Genomic DNA, 27,526 nt, shown 5'->3' with positions numbered 1-27,526 from the left:
CTGCCGGCCTGTGAGGTAGAGGCTCCAATTACATCAAATACTCGCCTGCTGAGACACTCCTAATTAATAAGAGGGATGGTAAAGCAGCCTCTCCCCTTCTCCTCATTGTGCTTACTTGCTTGAAATCGATTTGTGTCTCTCCTGCTGCCACAGTGTCTGACGGATGTCTCTTTGCAGTACAGTGCTCACGCTGCAAGCAGTCATAGTGTCTGCAGCTAAACAACACCGAGCTGGATGAGAAACACGGGGCTGCTTGTTGCGGAGGAGAGAAAAATACCTTGTTTTTCTTCCCCTGCAGGAGTCAGAGACAGGTCACAGTCACACAGAGCTAAGTATCAGATAAAGGGAACTTTTTCTGTGTATGTAAGTTGTGATCAGTCTCTAAAGCGAAGGTAAGCAGCTTCTCTTTTTTTTTTAGCAATGCCAGCAGCAAAGCCGTGTGAGATGGTAACATCAGGATGGAAATATCTCTGCAGCCTTAAGATGGTGTGCTCTTATATTTTAAAACCATAATGCAGGCGCAATTAGGATGAACTCCAAACTAAAGGCATCTCCTGTTTGAAGTTTAAGACAAAGAATCTTGTGAAATTCTGACTTTACCTCAGGAACCAGTATTTGATGGATTTACAGGACTTTAGGTTCAGATGTTTGTGTTACCAACATGATAATAACTGTGGTGATGCCCTGTGTTTTCTTTTGGACCACATTTTGTTCTTTTTACGATACACTTTCTACCACCTCAGGAACATCGCTAAACTCCGCCCCTCACTCTCTCTCCCTGAAGCTGAAAAACTGATCCATGCTTTTGTCTCCTCCAGTCTAGATTACTACTTAGTCTCTAAAAATATTATGGGAGGTCGAGCCTTCTGCTATCACGCACCTCTCCTTTGGAATCATCTACCAGTCAGGGTCCGGGAGGCAGATACCCTCTCTACTTTTAAGAGTAGGCTTCAAACTTTCCTTTTTGATAATGTTTATAGTTAGAGCTGGCTCGGGCTTGGACCAGTTCTTAGTTATGCTGCTGGAGGCTTAGACTGCCACACTGGGATCCTATCTTTCTTTCTCTCCTCTGTCTGCCTGTCTATTACTTTAACTGTCCCTGTCCCATTAAAGTTTCTAACCATAGACCTTTCTGGAGTCCCTGAGCTCCCTTGTCTTGTAGGTTCCTCTGGATCTCTGCTGTGGACGTGCCAGACTCCAGCTGCTACAACTACTACTATCCGTGTCACACACATCACACCCATCCTACAATCACTACACTCACTCCCCGTCTCAGTCAGGATCAAATACAAACTCTCCCAGCTGACACATCAGTGCATTTATGGCAATGCCCCCTTACCTGAAACAATTGCTCACGCCACAGACCACCACATGAAACCTCCACTCCACCAACACCAACCGCCTCCTTCCCCCCAGGACTAAACTCAGGACTACATTTTAAAGGGCATTTCCTTAGTTTTGTCCACTGTGTTGTTTTTAAGTCGGCTTCTTTTATTTTAAATTGTTTCTACCATCTTGTTTTTAAACTATGCTTTTTACTCTGTTACTCTTCATTACGTGTTTTGCAGCACAGAGATTTGTTTCAAATGTAAAGTATGTTATAAATAAAAACTATTATTACCCAGCTTTCTTACTGATCTTACGGATGTGTAAGATGCTTGATTCTGATTGGTAAAAACCACTTGACAATGGTTATTAACTTTCACTAACATGAGCAACAGCAGAGGCAAACTGATCACACGTCATGTCAAATCAATCCGTGAAAAAGAGTTCCACACGTTTTGCTTCTGCTTGTCTCCGTGGAATCACTGGGACTATTTTTAAAACCATATACATAAATCATTTAAAATCATTAAAATAATCTTCTGACCAAGGTTTTTGCAAACATGTTTTAATATTAAGTTAGTAGCAAAAAAATAGCACAAGAATAAAATATTTCACACAGTTATGGAAGCATGAGAATTGTTATGGTGAGTATATTCAGCACGCTAACGTTTAGCCCACTGTGCTCCTGTTCTTGTCTCACTGTGCGGCCTTTGTTGTTTCCATTATTTCTTAAACTCTCCTGATTAATAGGCTGTCATGGCTAAAATGGTAAAAGTGGGTATATTATATTCACAGCTGAGCCAGGCAAGGATTTTATGTGATTAAACCAGGTGTGTAATTATCTCATCAGGCTCAATCATAAAGTAGGGCTGCAGTGCTGAATTGTCTCATCACATCTACTTTAGACCCTTCGGCTGCTCCTTATTTACAACGATGTAATCCTATATATCAAATCTAAAGTGTGCTGTATCAAGGTTTGAATGTAGCAAACAGGTTCATGCTGACATTTCCTTAATGAGCGTTGCGGTTGTATGTCATATATTTTCAAAAATAGTCTTTGTTATGAAGCTGCGACACGCTTAGGTACATGCCGCTGTCATCTAACAATAGCTTTGACATTGGAGTTGAAGATCTCGTCTGTGTCAAGTGTTTAATTCCATTAAAGAGCAGAATCTGGATGCGTGAAGTCAATGATCCATGTGGCAGAAAAACTACAACACAGAAGAAGATGTATGAAAGATTCTAGATGCACGGGCGCACGGTCTCTGGAGCAGCGGGAGCATCTTCAGATCTACGACTTGTGAAGGTAGCTCGGCAGTGCTTCAACATCTAACAGGCTGCAGTCCCAAAACATTAACACATCCTAAGAATATGTGTAAAGTATGATCTGCCTACATCCCTGCTCCTCGTCGCATAGCTTCCTCACACAACAGTAATTCTGCTTAATGAGGATAATCTCTTAAATCAGGCCTGCGTTGTCAGCATCCAGCTTATCCTTTCTATTTCCTTATCATGCTGATCTATCGTCAGCATGTTCTGCTGATAAACATCAAACACAGAAAAGAAAGGGATTATGGGTAATTGCAGAGAAAGAGATCAAATTAAATTATACACGGGTGTTTAAGTATCTGGCTCTGAAAGTACAATATCACTTTAGTCGGTTTACTTTGAAATACAAGCGCTCTGATCATAAACCAGCAGGTGGAAGTTTACCACGCAGCTCGGTCATTTCTGTACAGCTTCAATTAAAACTTGATTCTGTAGAAATGAACACAACAGATACTAACCTCATCAAAACAGTCTGCTTTTTTCAAGTTGTTTGCATGTGCAGATAAAAGTGGAGTCATTTAATGCTGTGTTTGTGGACCGTGTGCTGCAGTGAGACGTTGTTAGCTCTCTGTTTTATATCTCACCTTCATGGATTTCTGCCCCGGCTCGTGGTTTCATTTGTCCTTGATTCAGGGCTTGAATTAAATATTGTATTTCTGTCTCTTGTGTTGTTTTCTGGACTGAAATAAAAACTAACAACATTCCTTAATACTGTATCTCCACCCGGGTGTTTCAGCCTCATGGTGGCCAATTTATCAGCTCTGTTGATCCAGTAAGATAAAGTCAGTGTTCCTAAATTTGGCTGAATTTCTAGCAATAGATAAAAACAAAGACGATGCATTTTCTTTCATGGACTTGCTGACTGTCCAAGCTTTTGACGACAGCTCTGTAACGCAGATTTGCGTTACTTGCATGTCAGATCAGAAATGTGACTAACACTGTGCAGCCCAGACATCGCAAACACTCTCACTGCACTGTGAGCTGAGTGCTGTAGGAAATCAATTCATCTGCTATTAAGAATATACTGTGATCTCATCAGGCAACTTCTGGAGCATTCAGTCAATACTTTCATTTAAGACTGTTGGAGGTAATGCTGAGGCCTGCTCTTACCTTTAAACGTAAACTAAAAACTGTATCCATTTAGTCTGGCTCTCAGTCAGGGTTTTGTAATTTAATTATTTTAATGTTATATATTGATTTTAATGTTGTTTCTTTTTTTTTTTTAACTACCTGTTTTTTTTATTTTGTTCACTCAGTTTTATTTATATTTTTAGTGCCTTTTTTTTATCTTCAACGATTATCCTTACCCCCTTTATTTATTTATTTAAACTATCTATATTCTTTTTTTTATTTTGATGCTTTAACTTATTAATGCTTTGTTATTATTCTATTTATTCCTAGGCATTTATTTTATATTACTTGACTACTCAGTTTTATTTCTGTTTTTAGTGCTTTTATTTCACGTTCAACTTTTGTTGTAACCCCTTTTTTAATTAATTAATTTTAACCATTAATATCATTAATTTAATTTGATACTTTTACTTATTAATGTCCTTTTATTTATTTATTTATTTTAACACTTTTCTTATTTTTTGTCTACTCAGTTTTATTTCTATTTTTAGTGCTTTATTTTATGTTCAACTTTATCCTCACCCCTTTTTTATTTCTAACTACTTCTTTTAACTATTTATACTCTTATTGTTATTTTAATGCTTTAATTCTTTTTTTTGTAATTATTTCCAACTACATATATTGTATTGTTGTTAGTGTGCATTAGTCTCTACTTTGAAATACATATTTAATTATTAAATATGTATTTATTTTACTTCTTGTTTTCAGTCACTGTAAAGCTTTTGATTTGTATGAAAGGTCCTTTATAAAAAAAAGCTTGATGGATTACTTGAAGCATTATCAGCAACTTTACGGTAAACCTGATTAACATGATGCATCCAATCCCTGCAATAATTGGGATGATTCATAATTTCTATAATAAATGCCAGCTTAAAGGCGCACTGGTGTTGTTGTGCTTTCTGTATAGAGTATTTCAAACCTGCAGAGCTCAGCTATGTCACGCTGCTTGGAGTAGCATTTCTGAATCCCCGCCCTTACTCCACCTACACCTGCAGTCTGTGAGGGAAAGACCTGCTAGACTGCAAAACAAAGTCAACACAGTATGCTTTAAATATATACACATCTATACATAGTCTCTCCTCAAAGCTATTCATAGTTTTGCACTTTGATATGAAAACCCTACTTGGCACACAAGGACTTTTAAATTTCTGTCTCTAAGCTATAACGGCTGCAAAGTTCTGGTGTAAATACCAATGACCCAGTGTTCATTCATGACTAACAGTCTCATAGGAACGGTGCTATGACACCAGTAAGTGTTACAAACAATGACGCTGGGATGATTCAGAGAGCGGTGGGATGCTTGTTTATCTGCGACCTTTATCACTCCTGCAGGCTGAAGAGGTGTTTCAGTTTTACCCTACGATATTTTACTTTCTATTTAAATTGCGCCCTCAGATAAACACAATATGAATCAAATCTGAGTGAAAACAGAAGGACTTCTTTTACAGTGTTTTGTTGAAGGTAAACCCGTCTACGAGTGCAATGCAAGAGCTTCAGTATGATTTAAGAGCGTGTTTGTATTTCTTTGAAAGATATACAATGGATAAGTACTTGTATTAAGCTTTTACTGCTCTTTTCATTTGCTTAATTTAATGTGAGACTCCTTTTCTGTTAGTGAGAGCAATGAAACAATGTTTTTGGTGCTGCTGCATCCTTGAAAAATCCTTTGCTGCATGATCATTTAATTATGCAACAATAAGATGAGAAGAAAATTACCTACACACAAGAAAGAGCCATTTACAGAAATATCACTTTACAGCAATGCCTGCAAAAATGTTAAAAACTCTAAGGAGGTCTGGCTCAGGTGGGGGATCCTCAGTATTTGTGAGAGGGTCAGGCGGCAGGGGCTGAACAGAGGTCAGAGCTGACAGTGGGTCATAAATATGGGAGGCAGACTGAGCCAGGCTGTGACAGGGAAAGGGCGGTTCTGCTGTAATGGGTGGTAAATGTCAGAGCCTCCCTACAGCCTGAGATGAGCGATTGTTACGCAGCTTCCCTGAGTGTGAGCTGCCAAAGCCTGGAGACAGACTGACGAGCAGTAAAGGAAACATTTACACGGACAGAACGGCTTGTTTGGATGACCCCCCCCCCCCCCTCTCTTTCTTGCTGTCGCCATAGGCAAAGTGAGACAGGTGATTAATCAGGTTGTTAGCATGTTTGATGGAGAGGAGAGAAGAGAGGAGAGGAGAGAAAACGTGTGCTGAGAGGAAAGTGTGAAAGGTAGAAAAACGAAGAGGAGAGCTCCGCCGCCGTGATTCATCAGGGGTTAGCGCTCCTCGTGGGAGCAATCATTTTTAAAGCAACGGGCCTTGATTGCAATAATGTCCCCATAGCAACTATTATCTTTAATGACTATTATTTTGGCTGTCATAAAATGGAGACTGGAGCAAGTCTTATTAAAATTATTACACAATTGCACCTTGAAATGACTCAACCAATCAAAAACGGGTCAAATTTATTTTTCAAATTAAACGTTCGAAGAGTGCAAAGCAGAGTATGATGAAATGTAGCCTTCAGACTTTAACATGTGTAAGTTAATGTCATGCTAAATGTATTATTGTGGTTGTTTCTCTGTTGGTGTTGTTCCTTTTGAACCCTCGTGGTTGAAGGTTTAATACATTTATTTATCAGGGATCAAGCACAAAACCTAAACAAAGAGAACTGAGATGCTTTGTACCTGATCTAACAACTTTTTACTTTCAGTCTGCAGCCGCCGGGCAGGTAGACACAACAACAACTACCGCTTCAGTCCAAACATTACAAACACAAGGTCAAAATAGAATAAAAATTCAATGCACTCAAATTAAAATCATAAAAGGACTAAAAAAGGCTCGATCCCACTTGAATGTTTTGTGATTGCCATTTAACGTCCCCTCCTCAGGGATTGAAAGGCGGCTCCGGGGTTATGAAGTTAATTGGTTAATCTTTTAATAAAATTACAAAACGATGAAACTCACGTTTGGAGACTCTGGAGACTTTCCGTCTGCTCTCGCCGCCGCCTGAACCGGCACAGCCGTCTTCATCATCACAGTCGCCGCTGTACCGTCCCTCTCCATCTCCACTTCCTGTTTCAATCTGGTCCAGAGACCCCAGTTTAGGGATGGACTTCCCCTGCAACAACTGGCACAAAAACAAACATACTTTAAGTTAAAAACACGACCCATATTTTCACTCGGTCAACACTAGTGTTAACTCTGACTTTCTGCACCAGCTCTGCAGGCCTGCTGTGTTTACTGCTGCAGGGAGCACAATGTCTACAATATATGCATATCATATTCACATTCAATATTCTCTGCAGGATACAGTGAACATGGTCTTCTCCTGGCAAGAACAGCACAGAATATAATCGCAGAGGAAAACAGGGTGAAAATGCAAAAAGTAACCTGCTTAGGTTGCTGCTGATGAACTGGAGTCGTTTCACTTCTACAAAACTTTAAATCTGCAGAATGATTCAACTCCAGATTCAATTTATAGAACCAATTTCTGCCCACATTTTTCCACATATGAACTTTTTTGAATACTTTTTTGTAGAAGTTCCTTTTAAACCAAAAACAAATAAACACTTCCTCCTACTTCATTTAAAAAAACAATAACATTTTGTTTTATTTTATTTTACGTATGTAGCTGTAATATTTTATTTATTTACCTTTTTTATTTTTTATTTAAAAAAATAATAATTATTGAAAAACATAATGACTCTATGTCACTCATGTCTATGCACTTTGTCTCTGCCTCTGAAGCCTAAAGTGACTTCCCCAATGCACTAGCCTGTTTTCAGGTAATGATCACCTATTTCTGTTTGATCTTGTGTTCTCAAATGTATTTACCTGGTACTGCTTGTTTCTTTGTTTGTCTACCCCTAATTAATGTTGAATGAATATGAGGTGTGTGTGTGAATTGATCAATGTTCTAGGGTGGGTGGGATCTCAATGGTGTTTTTGTTCATTTGTTTTGTAACATCAGTCACAGAACCTACTTTGTACTTCTCTGTGCATAAAAACCCCAATAAAGAATCTTTGGAATAAAAAAATACAATAAAAACCTCAACAGTATTCTTCTGTTGGATGTTTGAATGATGTTGAATGACAGTGATAATCGACAGTTATACATCTGGACACCTGCCTCCCCACACAGATGTATGCATGATATAAGACACCAGACCGCTCTGGGCTGCAGTGGCCTGCAGCTAAACTTTCTGCCGTACTGCTATGCTGCAGAATCTCAATCAAAGACTTTGTGAAGTGGATACCAGGGGAAATGCATAAGCTAATTGGCTCATTTAGATTCATGGTGTGTCATTAGAAACAAGAGAGGCTGCAGTGACTTGATCAGAAAGGTAGTGTCTATGCTAATTAGTTACTGTTGTGGTTCAGTGCAGGGGAGCAGGAGAGTCAGGGTTTCTGCCATGGCCGAGCTGGGACATGTATCTATGCTGGTAATGAGCCTGTCTGGACTCCCTGCTCCTCAAAGCTGACAGGTCAGGAGATGGAGGAAGAAGAGTTTGAGCTCCATCAGCCATGTGTGTAATGGGCAGGATTTTTTTCTTTACTTTATGAAGAAACCTGAACAATGGTATGACCAATTATGAAGAATAATTTGTCTGTGGTGCCAGAGATTAGTCCGGTCTGAGAGTTTAACTGATTGTGAACGATGGGTTTCACAGTCCTGGAGGTAGAGCTGTGCTCGAGGGCTGGGCGTGTTCACAGTTCAAAGGCTGTCGACTCTGAACTTCATCTACAGAGGAAACAGCATCATGCAATAATAATCTGTGCATGTTATTTGTGGTGTGCAAGGAGGTGAAAGATTAACATGAATGTATAAGCATTTGCATTCAGGTACGTATGTGTAGGTTAGAGGAGGAGCGAAGGCTCCATTTGCTCTCCCACATAAACACTGAAACATATTGAAGTTACCTTAGCTCAAGTTTTAGGTCAAACTTAATTCTCTAGAAACGATGAAGCATGAGGGAATTCAGAAGAGAGTTGATTTGAACTTAGTTCTAAGCATCTGAAATGAAAATCCAAAACATTTCCTCATTAAGCACCTAATGTATATTTGATGTTCCCTAGCATGTGATGTGCACATTTTGGAGACACAAAAATTTGATTTAAGTCAATAAATTGATGCCAAGCATTGTCTGAGCCTGTCCTCTGACACATCCATGAATCCTATTGCACAGGCTGAAATCAATGAAACAATCAATCTTTATTTACAAATCGCAAATTCACAACAAGTGTTATCCTCAGACTCTTAATCCACCATGAGCAGAGCACTTTGCAGCATTAGCAGGTTACAGTGGCAAGGACAAACTTCCTTTAACAAGCAGAAACCTCCAGCAGGACCAGACTCCTGTTAGACACACATCTGCTGAGACTGTGTTGGAGAGAGGGACAGAGGGAGATGAAGAGAGAGAGAGATGATGGTGGTGAGACGGATGGAAGTAGTTGTAGCAGATGGAGTCTGGCACGTCCACGGCAGCAGAGATCCAGAAGAACCTACAAGACAAGGGAGCTCAGGGACTCCAGAAAGGTCTATGGTTATCAACTTTAATGTGACAGGAAGAGTTAATGTAAGAGACAGGCAGACGGAGGAGAAAGAGGGGAAAGAAAGGATCCCAGTGTGTCAGCTCCCCCAGCAGTCTAAGCCTGTAGCAGCATAACTAAGAGCTGATCCAAGCCTGATCCAGCTCTAACTATAAGCTTTATCAAAAAGGAAAGTTTGAAGCCTACTCTTAAAAGTAGAGAAGTTGTCTGCCTCCCAGACCCTGACTGGAAGATGATTCCAAAGGAGAGGTGCCTGATAACTGAAGGCTCAACCTTCCATACTACTTTCAGAGACTTTAGGTACGATGAGCAGGCCTGCATGTTGGGAACGTAGTGTTCTAGAGGGGTAAAAGAGCACTATGAGCTCTTTAGCTAAAAAAAACATTTAAAAAACAATTCCTTTACAGAAGATTTCCTCAAAATTAAAGCGCCCTTCTTCAGGGACACTAATCAGTGTCTTTCTCTAATGTAACCTTTTTTTCTCAGCTTGTTTTTAAGGATTTACATCTTCAATATCGACAAGGGTCTGGAGCCTCAGGCAGAGATGGGGAGTCTGAGAGTATTGAGAGATGCCCATTAAATAAAAGCAGCGTCTGCAAAAAATAAAACATATAAAAGTTCACAGCAAAAGAGAGAAAACATTATGATTTTATGTTCATGAATCAGTCCCTCAGTTGTTCTTTCATGCTCATGTCCATGGGCTGTAAAATAAAATCTATGCTTATGTTTGTGCAGCTGTCGGGAGCTGGACTACAGTACATCAATCAGTAATAATAGATTAACCAGCTCTTGTAGTTTTATGACATTTATAAGCAAACTCATTTGACCTAAAGTTGAGGGCACGTTTAATATGTTAGACAGTCAACAAGCATGTGAGTCAATGCTCTCGGTCTGCAGGTCCAGGCGAGCAGCTTCTGTGTGTTTGATTGCATTGAACAGCTTCCTGCTCTCTGACACACAATGAAACCGCCTGAATGGTCTAACAGCGTTATTACGCAAACTTCTGTGAACGACACGAGGCTTTGTCCAACTCTCGCTGTGAGGCAGCCGCTGTGATTTTCTCCATGCATCTTCGGGTGAAACGCTGCCCTCGGTCGTCACCCTTGGGCAGGCCTCTGGCTGTTATTGCAGTGTGTGGAGGGAACAAGACGACCAAATAATACCAATCTCTCTTCCAACAAACAAACCTGCCCACAGGCTTATAAGATACACGCCTGCACACAAAGAAGGACTTTTCCGAACACGGATCCCTTTTAATTGGTCATTTTCTTTCCTTAAATTTGCTGCACATAGTCGGAGTAAATGCTACAGGAAATAATTACCAACAAACTCTTTCCAAAGTTAAAATTAGATTCATAAGCTCATGTTTCCTTACATGCAAAGATGTAAAACAGTTCAAATGCAAGTTGTAGACTGTGAAGAAAAATAACAAGCTATTTTGAGTACCTTGCTGAATGTGCAGCTAATACTCAAACGGTTGCAATAATTAAAACCTTTATAAGACGCACGCTAACATTAAAGACAGACATCAATACACGTGTTTCACTCCTTAATGAGTGGATATTTTTAAGTCTCAGTTTGCTAAGTTAATTTACCGCAGCTACTCTTATCTGGTAATGGAAATTCAAAGGCATTAAACTGTATTTCTGTTTCATTAAAACTCTTATAATTAAAACTCATCAGTCAAAGTAAACTGGATGTGTTGGTTAAGCAAAAATAGACTTTCTGTAGCGATACAATCCTGTTTCTCTCAGTTGCGAGTCAATTAAAATGGTTTTGTTAATGTTTTATGTACAGTACATAGTAAGTTATAATGACACTGGCCTCCAGCACACACAGTTAATACAGCCAAAGCAGTGCAGAGTGTATGTTCAGCTCTACACTTATCTGTGCAGAGCTTCACTACATTCAACTTTGAACCTAAATAAATAATCCAAAGGCGGTGACAGGGAGGGGCTTGGATTCTGACAGCACCCCCAAAGACATTTCTGAGGTTAAATTACCTTTTAATATAGTTCTCTTTACATGCGAGTCTGATATATTTTGATTTAAGTCAACACATCAAAATACATTGTTTTTTCTCCTGTAAAAATTGGCTTGGGGCTTGGGGACTTGGCTTGGGAACCGAAGGGTCGCCGGCTTAAGCCCCAGTATGGACAAAGTTTAGCAAGTGGACTGGTGGATGGAGAGGTGCCCTTGAGCAAGGCACCGCACCCCAAACTGCTCGGGTGGCGCTGGTTGATGGTAGCCTCCACACTCTGACATATCCTAAGCGAAAGTCCATGGCATGTTTGTGCATGATTGTATGTAAATCAAACTATGTGTGTAGCATGATCCAAAAAACAAGTGGGGCGCGGGTGGACTAATGGCTAAGTTGCGCTAGGGATGTACATTTTAAGTATTTTCTGTGATCGATTTTTGGAAATGTTAACGATCAATTATCGATTAATTGATAAAAAAAAACATTATTATTCTTACGTCAAAAACGATGCCAAATACGTTGTTTTCCCCCTAAATTTTATTTTTTACAGCAACAAAATGCATCTGACTGACAGGATTGAATACGGGCACACGTTTGACGCGCAGAATATCAACGATCAGGCTCATTAAAATATTCTACGCAGACGTAATCTTATAAAGTGAAGGCTCATAATACTAACAGAAAAGTACTTCAGACTCACAGTGACCAGTTTTCTGTCTACTCGTTCTTATTGAGAAAAATAAACATGTGTATTCAATCAGGTGTCAGCCGGGAGCGCAACCGGGTCATAATCAGTCCCGCTGGAGAAAAGCCCAGAAGGCTCTGATGTTGCTGGTCTGTAAACGTAGCGTACCAGAATTTCCCACCTGTCTGTTGCCTTTGTATCCAAAGGTGGGAAATATCCTGTTTAAAGTTGTCAACCTTCGTGTCCGCGTTGTTGTTGGCAGCAGTTTTGTATTGATCCTCTTTTAAAAAGCGTACGTGCAGACCTGACGCACAGCCGCAGCCGCCAGCTGAGCGTCTCTACTGTGCGCAACACCTTTAACAGCTGATTCACATGGAAACATGCTTTAAACTTAAAACACCTCCCTGATAGATGAGTGTAATATGAGACCACATGATGTTTGTTCCACGTGACGGAAAATTGATAACAAAAATGTGTGTTTCGAGTAATTTCTTAACAATCAATTAATCGATAATCGATTAATTGTGGTCATCCCTATTGCGCGCCCCTGTAGCGAGTGGCCCGGGTTCAAATCCTGCCCGTGGCCTCTTTCCCATCATTCCCCCACTCTCTCCAAGTTTCCTACGCTATTCACTGTCTTCTTCTCCACAAAATAAAGTTGTAAAAGCCCCAAAAATATAACTTTTACAAAATAATAAGAAAAAAAAAATTAAAACGAGTGAAAAATCGGAATTTCCCTAATGGGAATTAATAATGTACGTATACCGAGCGCCAATTTTGGATAGTTTATCAACAATTAGTATCACAGTGCATCGTTTTGTATTTCATAAATGTCGGCGCAGTTAAAAACAGTAAAGGAGAGAGATGATCAAAGTAAGACTCATTCAGGTGGTGTTTTATGGGGATGAGGGAGATATAGAAATTTCAGTCACTGACCAGGCGGGACTAAGGGAAGTCTGAGGCATTGGTCAGGCACTGCCAAAGACACTCACGATCATCCCAATGAGAGTCCAAGTTCTTCAAAAATATACATGCATTCACGTTTAACCATAATATTTGACTGTTTCATTAGACTGTTTCAATGCATCTGGTGGTTGAGCCACATGTTTGAATTCCTGGAGGCTTATTTATTCCTCTGTGTTGCTTAATGATATCATGATGAAGAATGGAAGACTGTTGATTTTGTTTGATCTTAGTATCTCAGAAAAATTAGATGTATAGCTTGTTCCGTGTATGCAGGCCCTTTCACTGGCTCAGTCGTGCAGCGTGTATGCACGTAAATGGAAAACAACAAAAATAGTGGTAGCAGTGGCAACCTTTCTACAGTCAGTAATCACATCATGAGGAGTTACAGTGTGATTAATGATCGGAAACACACTCAGAAGAAACCAGCGGACACCCTGCTGTGTACTGCTGATAACATTCATCAACAAGCGATGGCTACAGTAAGAGGGGAGAAACTAATTGAAGATGAAGAAGCAGAAATAAGGAACATCATCAGTAAACATCATGGGCATGGTGGCAAACACTCATTTTGATTGGTAGCAACTAGGGGTGGGACAAAATATCGATCTGGCAATATATCGTCGTCCTGACTAGTGAGATAAAGTATCAGTTATGAGGGGCTTTTGAATCACCATATCATTACTTAATTACTGCACACGGTGGTGCTAACGGCATGAATGAGGGGAACGTGAACAGCAGTTTATTGACCGCAGAAGAAGTTGACAGCGGCTAAACACCAGAAGAAGACAGCAGGATGTCAGACAGCGGTGAGAAGGAGTTAGAAATGTGCTAACCGTTCTTAAAACAGAAGAAAGAACAAGCTGTTTCCGCTCTGAGACCGGCTGAGACGAGAGGAAAGATGCATTGAGATTTACAATCACCTGCAACAGGTGGACTCAACGTGATCGGAACTGTTCGTTTACTGAAACAAGAGGGAAATGCTCCAGCATGCAACGGACAGTCTCCAATGTTTGTACAAGATTTTCAAAATTTTGAAAATTTTCAATTTTCACATTTTTTTCCAGCCTCTCCTGTGGTTAACACACTTACCATTGACCTCACATAACCTCTCTTCAAAATAAAACAAACTATCCCTTTAATTAAAAAACAGTTCAAAAGATTGCAGCGGCCCTCACCTGCTGAATTTAGAAACAACAAAGCAGCAAATTCTATAAACTAAAACGATTAATTCAACCTAGAATAAAAATGGTGATGATCATTTTAACGTCATTATTAAGACTTGTATTAAAGCTTTTATCAACACTAGTGTAAGAGATAACACGGTTGGTTCACAGAGAAATATATCCCAACAACTTTTTAATGGATAAACAATTTATTGGTCCAAATATTCATGATGCCCAGAGGATAAATCCCCAGATCTCAAATGAAACAACGTCACAAGGTCAAATTAGATTTTCTCTCACACTTTTTAAGTTAATTTTTGGGCTTTAATGCTCCCATAATTACTTGTATATTTCACTCCATGTTAACTTTATTTGTCGAGCCAAAAGCTACACAATCGCTTTCCAGGCATATAAGATTAGCACAACAAATTAAAACCTCTTTCCTTTACGTACAAGGAATGAAATCTCAACGAGACCCCTAAAGAAATAGGATGATGTTATTAGGTAAAAGGAAGGAGAATTTTTAAATATGAATGATTCATACATCTTTAAAAATGTTTCAACAATATTGCTTCTTTGACACATCAGGAGCTCTGCCCTTGAAATTTTACAAAGTTGCTCTTTCACACATGTCCCTCACGGCGAGAAATCTTCCCTGTTGAATGAGGGGGGGGGGGGGGGGGGGGGCATGGGGGATAGGTGCACAAGATCAACGAGACCCTGGACAAAGCAACCCAGTCGACCGCAACAATGACAGTTTTTGAATTCACATCAATCCTTCATGTGTTTTTAATCATCCAAAATATATCCTGCTGTTTCCTCACATCGGCTCACCCTGACTTCATGCTGTGGTTTCAGGAGGCGACTGGTAGGAAAGCATCAGCATAAAGTCGGGGTAACAGTTTGAGTTGGTTGCATTCCAGTGTTGTAGTACTCGAGACCACTTGAGTCCTTATTTTCAGGACTTGTGAATCAATTTGGAATCTTAGAAGGACAGGACTTTGGATATATCACCTGAAAAACATGCCAAAGTGTGTCAGTTTCTCTCTCAAGCTAATGCAGAGACACAAGTTCATGCTTTTGTCACCTGCAGAATTGACTATTGTCATGCTCTTCTTTCTGGTCTTCCTAAAAAGAACATCTCTCAGCTTCAGTTACTCCAAAATTCAGCTGCTAGAACACTGACAAAGACCAGAAAGAGAGCCCACATAACACAAATTTTAAAGTATCTGAATTGGCTTCCTGTATCTTTTAGAATAGATTTTAAGATCATTTTATTGGTTTTAAATCTCTTAATGGTCTTGCTCCTTCTTATTTATCAGATTTGTTTTTATCATATGAGCCAGTGAGAGCCCTCAGGTCTTTGGGTCGTGGACTTTTATTTGTACCAAAAGCTAGAACAAAGACCCACAGCGAGGCAGCTTTTTATCATTACAGCCCACGCCTGTGGAACAACCTACCTTAAAAGCTGAGGGCTGCGGACTGAATATAAACATTCTTAAAAGCAAACTCAAGACCGACATTTTTAGTGTCGCTTTTAACTGAGTTTTATTCTTATAACAGTTTTATTTCACCTTACTTTATTTATTCATATATTATCTAGTTCAAATTTTAGCCACTTTTAATTTTATTTATTTATTTATTTTAAGTATAGCATCTCATTTTCTTTTAATGGTTTAATATTTTAGCGTTTTATTATCTTAGAAATGTATTTTATTTTGGTGAGTTTAATTTCCTGTGTTGAGTTTTAACCTCTTGTGTTTCCTCATTAAGATATCATGAGAGCGTTTCCTCTGTTTGTTCAGCAACTTCTTATTTATTTGTCATTTATTTATGTATTTATTTCATTTTTGTTATTATTATTATTATTGTTGCATATATTGTGTTCTAACCTTAGGATTGTGGGGTGGATTTGGGGTTAGGCTGGGGGGATCTTTTTATTTTATTTTTATATCTATCTTTCTTTCTTCTTTTTTTTCTTCTATTTTAAGTTGTTTTTATGTACATTCTAAATATAGTCTAGTTGATTGATTGATTGATTGATTGATTGATTGATTGATTGATTGATTGATTGATTGATTGATTGATTGATTGATTGATTGATTGATTGATATAGAAGGAAACTGGGAGAGAGTGATGATGACACGCAGCAAAGGGCAGCAGGTTGGATGAACCCCGGCCACATGCTTCAAGGATCACAGCCTCTGCACATTTAGTGCACGGTGTTGCCAGACCAGCAAACTTTTGGATGAAAAACGTCCAAAAGTTTGTCTGTAATTTGTGTTCAGCACTAATTAGCAGATGTGAGCTTGCAACGATGCTGCTGAGTTAATGAAGACAGTAAACAATATATCATACGCCCATGTAACAATACAGAACTGCTGGCTGTGGACTCTGAATCACCTGTGGTTTCCTTTGGTCGGTATGTTATCTCTCGCTAATTGGGATGTATTTTTTCTTTTTTTTTGCTTGTATTATTATCTTCCCCTTCTCTTGGTCCACCTCCAACCAAACAGCCATGTCCATATATTTTTATATTTCTAAACTCACCCCTGCAAACATCATAAACTTCTCAACAACTGCGGCTGCTTCCTCTGGAAAACACAACAAAGACTGCGGTTTGTGCGGCGTCTCAAAAGATTTGCTCCGGGAGCCGAGGCTCACCTTATCTTTCATCACCGCATCACAGAAGGTATACATCCTGACAGGCAGCATCACAGTGGATGTGTTGGCAGTTTTGACTGTGCAAGGATGCTGAAAGCTGCAGCAAAACACGGCGAAGCTAGCATCAAATATGTGCTGGCACCGACCTCCTCCGGCTCTGTGATATCTTCATTAGCTGCTGCATAAGGAAAGCCCAGAGCATCATCAAGGACAGCAGTCATCCAGCCCACACACTATTCTCACTCCTGCCATCTGGAAAAAGCTAGGGGAGCATTAAATCACACACCAGCCGTCTCTGAGACAGTTTCTTCCCACAGGTAGTCAGAATAATGAATAGCACCCACACACACTCACACTCACTCACACTCACACACACACACACACACACACACACACACACACACACACACACACACACACACACACACACACACTGATACTAAAACTGAGGCTTCAATGTGTACAGTACTTCTTTGCTTATTGCATTTTTTTAGATGTTGCAATTGGTCGTTTTGTCGTGTTCTTTGAGGTCAAGGTTAACAGCGCTGCAGAACAACAGCTGTATCTATTCCAATGATTAAAGTGCCCATCCTGCTTTTTTCAACCTCATTAAAATTTCAACCGATGCCTTTACCTTTGTGTTCTTGCACCTTCATAATACAGCAGAGACGACAGGCAGATATTCTCATTGTACAGTCATGAAATGCTTGAAATACCAAACTCTTGCCCACTGATGTAAAGCTATTAAGGCATGTACTTTAGCTGCTTCTGCAGTAATGGAACCAGGCGATGGCCGCGTTACTCTGTATCTTGTAAATGTAGGAGCATTATTACTATATTTATCCGGCCTACACAACCATTATAGTCTACATTTCCCGGCACAGACATGGGGAGGAGTAGTCAAAAAGGCTGAAAGCATTCAATGTGACTGTGAGCGACAAATAGCTTACTTTTAATGTCAATTAGAATGTACAGTGAGAATTATGTGCACACCTAATGACATGCAGGGTGTTATGTGGCAAAGTGAATCACACCTTCAGAAATCCAGCCGATGAATCGAGCCGCGTGTTGATTTTTAAGCTCCGGAGTATTCTCTTTGAACATGCCTCTCTGTATGTAAATAGAGGGCGGGAGGGAGAGATCTTACAATGATCATATTTGCCAGTCAGAGGAGAAAAGTGTCAGGATGTGAGTCTGCTCCCAAGACGCTGTCTGTCATTTCACATCTCCCTCACTGCAGCAGCAGCGGCTCTGACAGGGTGTTTATCAGGAGCCGGTGCTTCAGCTGCAGAGACGCAGCAGCAGGTCAGTGAGTGAGAGGACGGAGACGTCAGGATGAAAGGTGGATTTTAGAAATACTATCATTCAGATGAATCATCCTTTGACTCAGCAGTTTTCACATGTGAAGGATAATGTTTGTTATATTCTATAATTCATCACCTGTACAATGAAGGGATAGCATAGCATGACCTTATGTGCAGGTGTGTCAGGTTTCAAAAGTCTCTACAAAGTCATCCTTTAAATTGAACTATCATCTTATCCTTCTTTTAGCCCCGTTATATTCTGTTCAGCTCATTATTACCAAAGATAAAAATACAAGCACTGAATCACACATCTGCATTCAAACCTGACTCTCCTTATGTGTAAATTAATCAATGTGTCGTTGTCAAGGCTGTTGCTAACTCATGAGTCACAGGCCTTTGCTATAAATACTTCCAGCTCTGTCTGACAGAAGCTGTCAGTATGCTAATAGTTGGCCGTCATCACTTAAAGAAGCTCTGTATTTTCTAACAAAGCTCCACATTCATGGCAAACATGGTGTTAAGTGGTGTGCTAAGATATCCATCCATCCACCCATGTTTTTCTTGGTATCCAAGGTCGGGCCTGCAGGGGCAGCAATGTAAGCTAATAGGTTGTTTGCAATAACGTCATGCCAGTGACGTTTGGAATTCAAATGGGGGTCAGGAAGTAAATTTCAGAATGGACGCAACAAAGGAAAGCCCGTACAGGGCTGCTCTAGACACCGTAATAAGACAGCAATACCGGACAAAAAAATCTGGATTATGTCGGTAGAGATCCTCCTCTCATGAGGACTTCCGATTTTTTAACTGACCCGAGCTTATTTCCAAATTTGTCTGCCATTGACATCCCTAACTACCTCATCCTCCAGACTTCATTTTACACCACCGAGCAAATGAAGGCGTTCAAAAGCCTCGAGGCTCACAATTTTCTTGAGTGGTTGGGTCCAAGACCTGGGTATCAAGGTGCTTGTCATTAGGTTTTCTTCAGGGTGTGTATTTTAAAATTATTTTCCATATGAATTGTCCTCCTAGCCAAGATGCTATCAACACTAACGTTTGTTTACTTACCGCAGGTTAGCCACTCTAAACGGTCCAGTCAACGGTAGTTTGCAGCAAGTAAAAACTTAAATCAGCTATCTGGCTAGCATTACCAATTACTACCTATTGATTGTCGTTAATGGTTAAAAATTCCAGCAGAACAAAGATGGGAAAAACATAGCATTACAAAGTATGAAAGGAGTTAGCGACTTAAACATAGACTTATATACAGCATACATACATTACTTTAACTTACCCTGGACAAAGTGTTCACCACACACACAGGCATAATCCGACTCTGCTCCTTCTGACCATAAACAAAGGTTTGATATCCACTGTTTCCTCGATTTTCAGAGAGTTTTTTGCATTTTCCCCCTTGTGAACCACTCCCTGTTGGACATGATAAACACTTGTCGACTTCTCTCTGTTATTGGTTAGGGAAACCGTAAAAAACACAATCCGTAGGCATTTTTCTTGTGTTTATATGTCTGCGCCAGTCTGCGCAGACTGCTGCAAATCACTTCCTGACCCCCATCTGCATTTCACACCACTGCCACGCAACGGAAATTACATCATACGCAAACAACCTATTGTCCCAGGGGAGGAACAATGGAACTACCTCAGCTGGTACAACACCAAAAACGTTAGCAGAACGCCATATCAAATTAGAAAGTACGTTCAAACACGGCTACGTTTGAACATACACATTGATGGCGACCCTTTAAAACAGACGTGAACTTTCTGTCCTGCTGCAGTAACACTCTTTATATTAATCTGCAGATGAAAAAGTTGAATCCCAAACAAGCACACTTTTCACTCCTGCTCAACTTTTGGTAAAAACTACAGCAGCCAGTTGTTTTCAATATATTCATGACTGTTTTTTTAAAAATGTACGTCCTGAGTATGAACAACTGTGTTTGGGGCTGAGTCACAACCAAGGCTGAGAATTCAGAGTGTTGAGATATGTACATGAACGCCAGCTCTATCATTAAACCATGAAGCTCAACCTTACTGACACAACACATATTAGCTTCACCATACTGAAGTTTTCATAGACGCATAGGATAGGAATGAGAACAACTCACAGCGAACATTAGACCTATGAGTATGCGGCAGTGAAGGAGCGCAGGAGCATTCCTCTCCAACTTAAGTAACTCATCTAATGACCAATTACACAAAGGGGATTATGCTGCTGGAGCTGGAGCTCGATTTTAATCATGGATAAACACGTGCAATCATCAGAGATAAATTTGTTATCTACAGGTATGCAGCTAAGCTGGATTTGTCTTTGAATGTTTTTATTTGCTGTGCTGAGCTCTCAGGTGGACTGAACGCCACAATGAGAGCGAGCTAAGAAGAATTATTCTGCTGCAGGTTTGGGGATTTGTCTCCAATCTAGACTTGCCTGCAAAGTCCTGAAGTATCTGACTTTACAGATTCCTCACTGGATACGGACATGAATTAATCACACACTGAGTTTGTTAGTCATCCTCTGTGGGTGTTAGTGTGTAAAGTATCTCTAGAGAAGAGGATGACTGTTGAAGCCAAGGTCGTCTTTGCTGCTGCGCTTCTGTAACAGTCAAATGTTATGATGTGGTATGCACATTTAAGAGCACAACAAAAAAAATCGGAATATATTCAAAGTGTTAATCCTTTGGACGAGGAGGGGAGGAGACATGAATAATTCACAAGAAAAACTGCTGGTCAACCACCACATCAATAGCTGGTAAATAATTCAGCTGGCAGACTGGGAGAGGAGCTGCTTGCTCCTGATTTTGATTGAAAGACAGGGACAGGGCCTGCTTGTAGATTCTTGATGGGTTTTACCACATCAAGAGGAGAGGACAGGGCTGAGGAGAAGAGGAGCCGACAAATAATTCATAGGAAAGAGCTGCTGATGAGCAAGATGATGAAATCTGGAGTTTGTACTGCTCAGATTGCATGATGAATTTGTCAATAGCTGCATTTCTGTTTTGTGTTTTCCCGCGGTTTCAGCGGTGGAATAGCAATGATGCATTTCCATTTGGTTGTAGGGGAACTGGGAGCGCTTTCTGCACTTCAGTTAGTCAAGGTCAGCGGCAAATAAATGGAAATGTTGGAGAACATCTCTGATATGTAGATGAAAAAACATGTAAATCAACATTTGCATGGACACATCATTCTTATCCTCATAAAAATGCTCCGACAGTGATCGCTCTAAAGTAATAGAGTTTCACCTTTTGCCTCCATTCATATTTCAGGGTACATTTCTCCTTTTTTCTCTGCGGACGTTCACACAGGCAGCCTGCCATTCATGCCCACATGCACACGCACTTTAAGGTAAGTTTCATCACATTAATGAGGTGCACCAATACTACAGTGATTTATAGAAGTAATATACTGTGTGGGGTACATCCAGATGTGCACGCAATCACTCATGTGTACAATTGAATGAGTTTGTGCACTGGTATATGTAATTGATGTTTTTGCTGGTCATAAACTAAGCTGCCATCCACCCCCCTCCACACACTCACACACACACCATCCATCCTCCCGTCCATTCAGGATTTATTTACAACACATAAATTCAAAAAGAAAATCAAGTTCTTAAAGGATCATTATTTAACACCGCCTTCATTTCAAATGCAAATATGACCCACAGATCCTCCTGCAGCCTCAGCATCAACCCTGCAGCCTCCATGCTGTCACTGAATTATATGATTACCACTCCCAAGGACTCCCTGTTGTGTACTCTGCTTCTCTCTACTTCGGCTTTACCGTGGGCTTCATAACATGCATGAGCAACAGCTTTAGAAAAATGGAACAGCAGAGGAATAAAAAAGTGAGGGTTAAGGATTTACGTTGACAGCTCGGGTCGTGCACACAGGATGACACTTGTGTCCCACTTCAGCAGCTAATGAGATGCCAATCAGGAGTATTTGCAAATCAGAGCCACTTGCAAATCAAGTCCCAATGAGATGATCATGCAAAGTAGACTCAAGAGCTGTGAACACACAAGCTGTTAAATGAAGAGTAACAGATGTAGAAGAGAAAGGTCTGCTACTTCAAACACTTAAGTAAGCTTTCACCTTTGTTTTGGTTCATTGCACCGGCGATTTCTATACTTCACCCCAACTGATATAATACGACGCATGAACCACTTCATTATGATTCGTAAAGCTCATACATTTAAGGACGCGTTCTTTGATCCTGTGGATACTTCTGTCTGTAATCTGCAGGAGGCAGGCGCTATGACAGAAAACGCACACTGTGATAAATGATTGTGCAAATGAGTGCGTTATGTAACTGATTTGAGACTTACAAATAGCAAAACAAAACACTTCCCTTTGAGAATCAGTTTGACCCAGTGATGGAGTGTAATTTGGCTTGAGTGTACTTGAAACGATGTCACAATTAATTTCTGCTTATTTGCATCTTGAATTCCCACAAAACCCAAACAAAACCTTGGAATAGATTACAGCAAAGAGCAGCTCATTAAACACAAGATTTGGTTGATTAGCATTATGGCTACATACAAATCAGGCAAGGTTTGTTTTTCATCCCTCCGAGCAAGCACACTATCAGTGTTTTTCACTTTGTCTGAGTGTGCTGGAGGCAGAGCTGGCAAGGACCTGAAGGATCTGGCAATCGGCACTTGTGCAAAAGGGCAAACGGCGATTTCAACATGAGAGAATTTTAACTACGGAATTGAGTTTGGAGTGTTCTCTTTTTTTTTTAAAAAAAGGCTTTTAAAAACAACTCAAGGTAAATACCACACTTTTATAAATCACCTCTGAATTAGATTTTAACTGGCAGAATTCAGACTCAACGAATAAAGCCAAAGATGCTAAATATTAAAGATGAAGTGAAATTTTATCTGATTATTAATGTGTCCTGATCATTGAAGATTGGACTCAAAGAGCTTTCTGAAACCAAAGCTGTCAACTCTTTTATCCCAATTCAAGCAAAGAAACGTCTGCAGGAGACATACAGAGCGCTAATTTAAAGGGATTGAAGGGAACTTGAAACAAGCTCAAGACTTTAAGCAATTATCTATCATATTTACTCATGATAACTATTTATTTGTCTCATATTTCCACATCTTACACGTCTAAATACAGAATGCTGAATTCCATTTTATTATGTTAAAGTATGTTCTTGTATTTTGATCCTTTTCTGTTCATTTTCTTTTATTTATTTGGGTTTATTTGTTTTTATTATCTTTTATTATTATTTTGAAAGACTGGGTTATGTTTTTATTTGACACTTTTATTTTACTTTTATTTATTTATCTATTTATCCATCTTTTATTCTTTAGTTTTTCTTTATGTTTATTGAGACACTATTCTTCTGTTTTATGCATTTATAAAAGTATGCAAGTTTATGCATGTTATAAAAAGATGAACTTAGTTATAAAATTGTAAATATATTTTTTTAAATGCCTATGTGGTGCTTTCATGTTCAGTGGGACTAATTAGTACTGATTTTTGTTCATTTAAATATTTTTGTACTTCAACCTGTAATTGATAAACACCTGCGGATGAGACTGTCGGACAGAAAGGAAAAAAGACAACTCATTTGAGCACCGAAAGCTCCACAAAATGTTCCACTGACTCAACCACATTCAACAGGATTCATTGTCAGTGACCACAAACTTCAAAACGATCTATCCAGTGGCACATGTAATGTATTAAAACAATTACTGTAAGAGCCTGCTTGCTCCTCAGAGTATTAATGGCTCTCCCAACATTCACTAAAGGGACAGTAATTTTTCATAAAATTAAAACATTTATTTGTTTATAGACAAACCTGTTAAAATTGAAAGCATGACACAAAACACGTTGCACAATAAAACAGCCTTGGTTTGACGTTTTCCTTTGGCTCAGATGCTGATTATCTTATTTTTTAAAGTTGTATTTTTGGACTTTTATTTAATGGGACAGCTGAAGAGAGACAGAGGAAATGAGGTGGGAGTTAAACACACAGACTGGAGCCTCTAATGTGGGTCAATGATGTTAAAACTAAAACTAAAGACAAATTACGCAAGACTTCCACCAGATCTGTGTCTAGTTAGTCTCCAATCCTCTGCGGTGCAGAGCAGGACCACTGGACAGCTGGAGTCATGTGACCGAAGTCTTGTGTAGCTGATCCGGAGGGCTCAAACCTGCTGGATCAGATACGCAGCCGGAACGCAACGGAGCAGATCCAGTGGAAGTTAACACATTGACTAGAATAGAAATCAGATCCAGTGCTGTGACATATCCGAGATGGATCTGGTGGAATTTTGCAACCAGATTTATTCTTTAGAAATCAACATATTTTTTAACAAATGTAAACTACAGATGTCCTAACTCTGTCATTGGTTGAACTGTTGAAAGACTCCAATGTAAAAACTGAAAACAGGTTGTTATCATACAGTTTAAAACACTCTCACCGCTGTAACACTCTTTGTTTAATACATCCGGTGAGACTGAAAATCAAATGTCACACAATGAGTGTTTCCTCGTTTCTTAGCAGCAAGTCAGACGATCCTCAGATCTTCTTCACACCCAAGAGATTTGCCTCTTACATGAGTGGGTCAACAGATCATGATTTATATATCAAGCAGTGTGCGCAGGTGTCACATGCCATCACCATGTGTGATAATACAAACAAGCTCACACAAAATATTCTGAAATACAGTAAAGTTCACGGACGTATGTAAATGCTTTAGATGTAAGAAGAGGGTTCCGAGGGAAGGGAAATATAAAGAGGGAGAAAACGAGATTAAGAGGTAAAAAATGTTGAATGTGGCGTCATGTGAATGAAGAGTATCGTAAAAAAAAGGGGGAAACAGACGGTGATGATAACACTGAGCCTCATTCAACAACATCTTCTTCAGGTTTCTAAGAGAAGTCTACATCGTTTCCTGAGACAGACTTTTTTCTACTTTCTGTGCAATAATTGATTCGATTCGACCGTGACTTTATTCTCAAAGCTGTAAAATGATTGACACATGACAGATCATTCATTAAATAACTGTGTGTAAAGATGAGTTACATATTATTTAAACTGTAGTCTTTATTACTGTCTTATTTCATCTCAGACATCAGGTTAATATTTAATGTTCCATGTTTGTAGGTCTATATCTGAATAGTAAAGATAACTCTGATCTGATTCTGATATTTAAAAAAATCTTACCTGATTCTTTATTTCATATTCATAATTTAACATGATGTAGTTTAAAATAAACCTTGCATGGTGGAAATTAAAGCTGATTAAATCATGTATTTACTTAAGTCAGAATTATACAAAGGTGCTAAATGAAGGGAAAGCAAGATAAGAACATTTTGGTGAATGTCAGAATCTGCTTAAAAAATGTGTAAGTGGGTTTTAAGAATAAATTTGTTCTTAAGAACGGAGAGTTATGTCTATTGCTTGAGACATACATAAAGATTGTTGACTAGTGATATATTAAATCAGGGAAGAGCAAATTAAAAAACGTGATCTAATAAAACCATCAGAAAGCAGAAGCAGTTTACCTACTATGCAATTGATTCTCTTGTCTCCATACAGACATGCTTCTTATTATGGATATTGCTCTTCATGTCATTACACTCCTGTTTATTTTATTTTTTTTATTTATTTATTTTTTTTTTTAATTCTATTTATTTATTGGTATTTACACATTTCTTATTTATTAATTGGTATTTTTAATTATTGTTATTATAGTTATAGTTATTATTATTATTATTATTATCATTATTATTAGTAGTAATAGTAGTAGTAGTAGTAGTAGTAGTATTAGTATTATTATTATTGTTGTTGTTGTTATTATTATTATTGTTATTTTCATTATTATTAGTAGTAGTGGTAGTAGAAGTATTTTTTTTACCTTTGTTTGTTATTTTCCTGTCTTGTTTTACAACATTCCGGGTGGTACGGGGGATGTTGGGGATGTACATGTATGTGTTTGTACGTGTACTTATAAATTAAGATTGATACTTAGGTGTTCAACAATAAGAAAAATGTATACATAGAGTTATTAAAAAAAAAGAAAAAGAAAGCAGGAACAGAGACTAACAGTAAATGTTATTGAACAACAATGACTAATGTAGAGGAAAAACATCCCTCACTGATTGTCTCCTTCCCAGCAGAGGACAGATGATTTTATAACCTGGGCCGAGAAGAGACGTTACATTTCGTGCAGCAGATTAAACGTTTCTGAGAATTCAAGCTCATGAAACTTTTGACTCTGGGGTTAAAAAAGAGAGAAATACAAAGACCCACATCCAAGGAGCCGACACTCAGAGAGAAGGAGCGTGAGTGTCAGCGGGATCAGGTGCTGTCAAATGGTTATGATATAGATTTATGTGTCCTGACATCCCACAGATGGTGTGAATTAGTCAGGGAGGGGGTGCCAGCACGAGGTCAACGGAGATGACCTGGCCTTCAGCCCGCCACTTGGGAAACCGAAGTAACAGACATGTGAAGCTGCTGCAGTGCAACTAGCGAGAGGCAACACCAGCTGCTGTTATTGGAGCTTCAGGAGAGGAAGTGCTCCAGTAAACGGCCCTAATCTCATCAACCTGGAGATAAACGGCAGTGAGCGGAGCTGCAGTTGCACAAACATGCATAAAAGTGAGATGGGCGATAGAAAAGCTGCATTGATTTTGACAAAGGGCAGAAATAATGATTTAATACATATGAAGACACACAAACAAAATCAGATGGGTTTCTAAATGAGTTAGGATTGATTTCTTTCATTGCCTGGAGATGGTTCTGCATCTGAGACTTTTCTAATAGCTGTTTTCTCTCCGTTAGCTGGCTTACTTTAATATGAAAAAGGACAAAATGAAATATTTTGCAAAGCATTATTCAAAGAAGAGGAGGAGAAGGCTTTGTAAGTGGGGGTTTCATTTCAAGGTAATTTGGCCGTGCCTGTGTACCTTGATGATCAAGCCCAAAGCTAACGAGAGAGACTTAATGTTCCATAAAACAAAGAAGCTCGGAGAATTAGCAGATCGCCCGAGGAAGCGGCAACCAAGCATCTGATGAAATGAGGGATGAATAAAGACTTTATCAGAGAGAGAGATGGAGAGGGGGAGAAAGAGTGCATACTGTAAATATTTAGAGAGGCTCACCTGATTGATGTGTTTGAGTTTGTCGATGATCTGATTGATCACGGGGTCCGCTCCCTTCACTTTTACCTCGGGGTTGTCGCTCTGAGCCTTGATGCCATTGCCGACCACACGCAGGGTGTAGCTGTGAAGGGAAGACAGAGAGGTTGTAAGAGTTGCTATTCGTCTGTCGGCCATGATAAAGGGAACCTGAGGCACAGTTTGCAGAATGGGACAGTAGAGATACTGCACAGAGTTTTGCAGAGTTAAATTAAAAGAAAGAGAGTTTGTATCAGTATTTAACTCTTACATTATTGAACA

The 27,526-nt window shown here is 39.4% G+C and overlaps 1 protein-coding gene across 5 annotated transcripts in view; it reads right to left on the bottom strand.

The window, feature by feature from the left end:
- gpc5a (glypican 5a) overlaps window positions 1-27,526 on the bottom strand; it is a 175,906-nt gene that overhangs the window by 57,020 nt on the left and 91,360 nt on the right. For 4 of the 5 annotated variants that reach the window (XM_034680642.1, XM_034680643.1, XM_034680645.1 and 1 more), the window contains exons 7-8: window positions 27,230-27,350; window positions 6,744-6,906 (exon numbers count right to left, since the gene is read on the bottom strand). In XM_034680642.1, the coding sequence (XP_034536533.1) occupies window positions 6,744-6,906; window positions 27,230-27,350 (284 nt within the window). Of the gene's footprint in view, window positions 1-6,743; window positions 6,907-26,769; window positions 27,137-27,229; window positions 27,351-27,526 lie in introns of those variants that run through there. The other variant, XM_034680647.1, reaches the window with a different exon arrangement.

This window comes from Notolabrus celidotus, chromosome 3 (assembly GCF_009762535.1).
Source record: "Notolabrus celidotus isolate fNotCel1 chromosome 3, fNotCel1.pri, whole genome shotgun sequence".
Lineage (NCBI taxonomy): Eukaryota > Metazoa > Chordata > Actinopteri > Labriformes > Labridae > Notolabrus > Notolabrus celidotus.
Note: the sequence above shows the minus strand (reverse complement) of the source record. Positions and strands in the feature narration are given on the sequence as shown.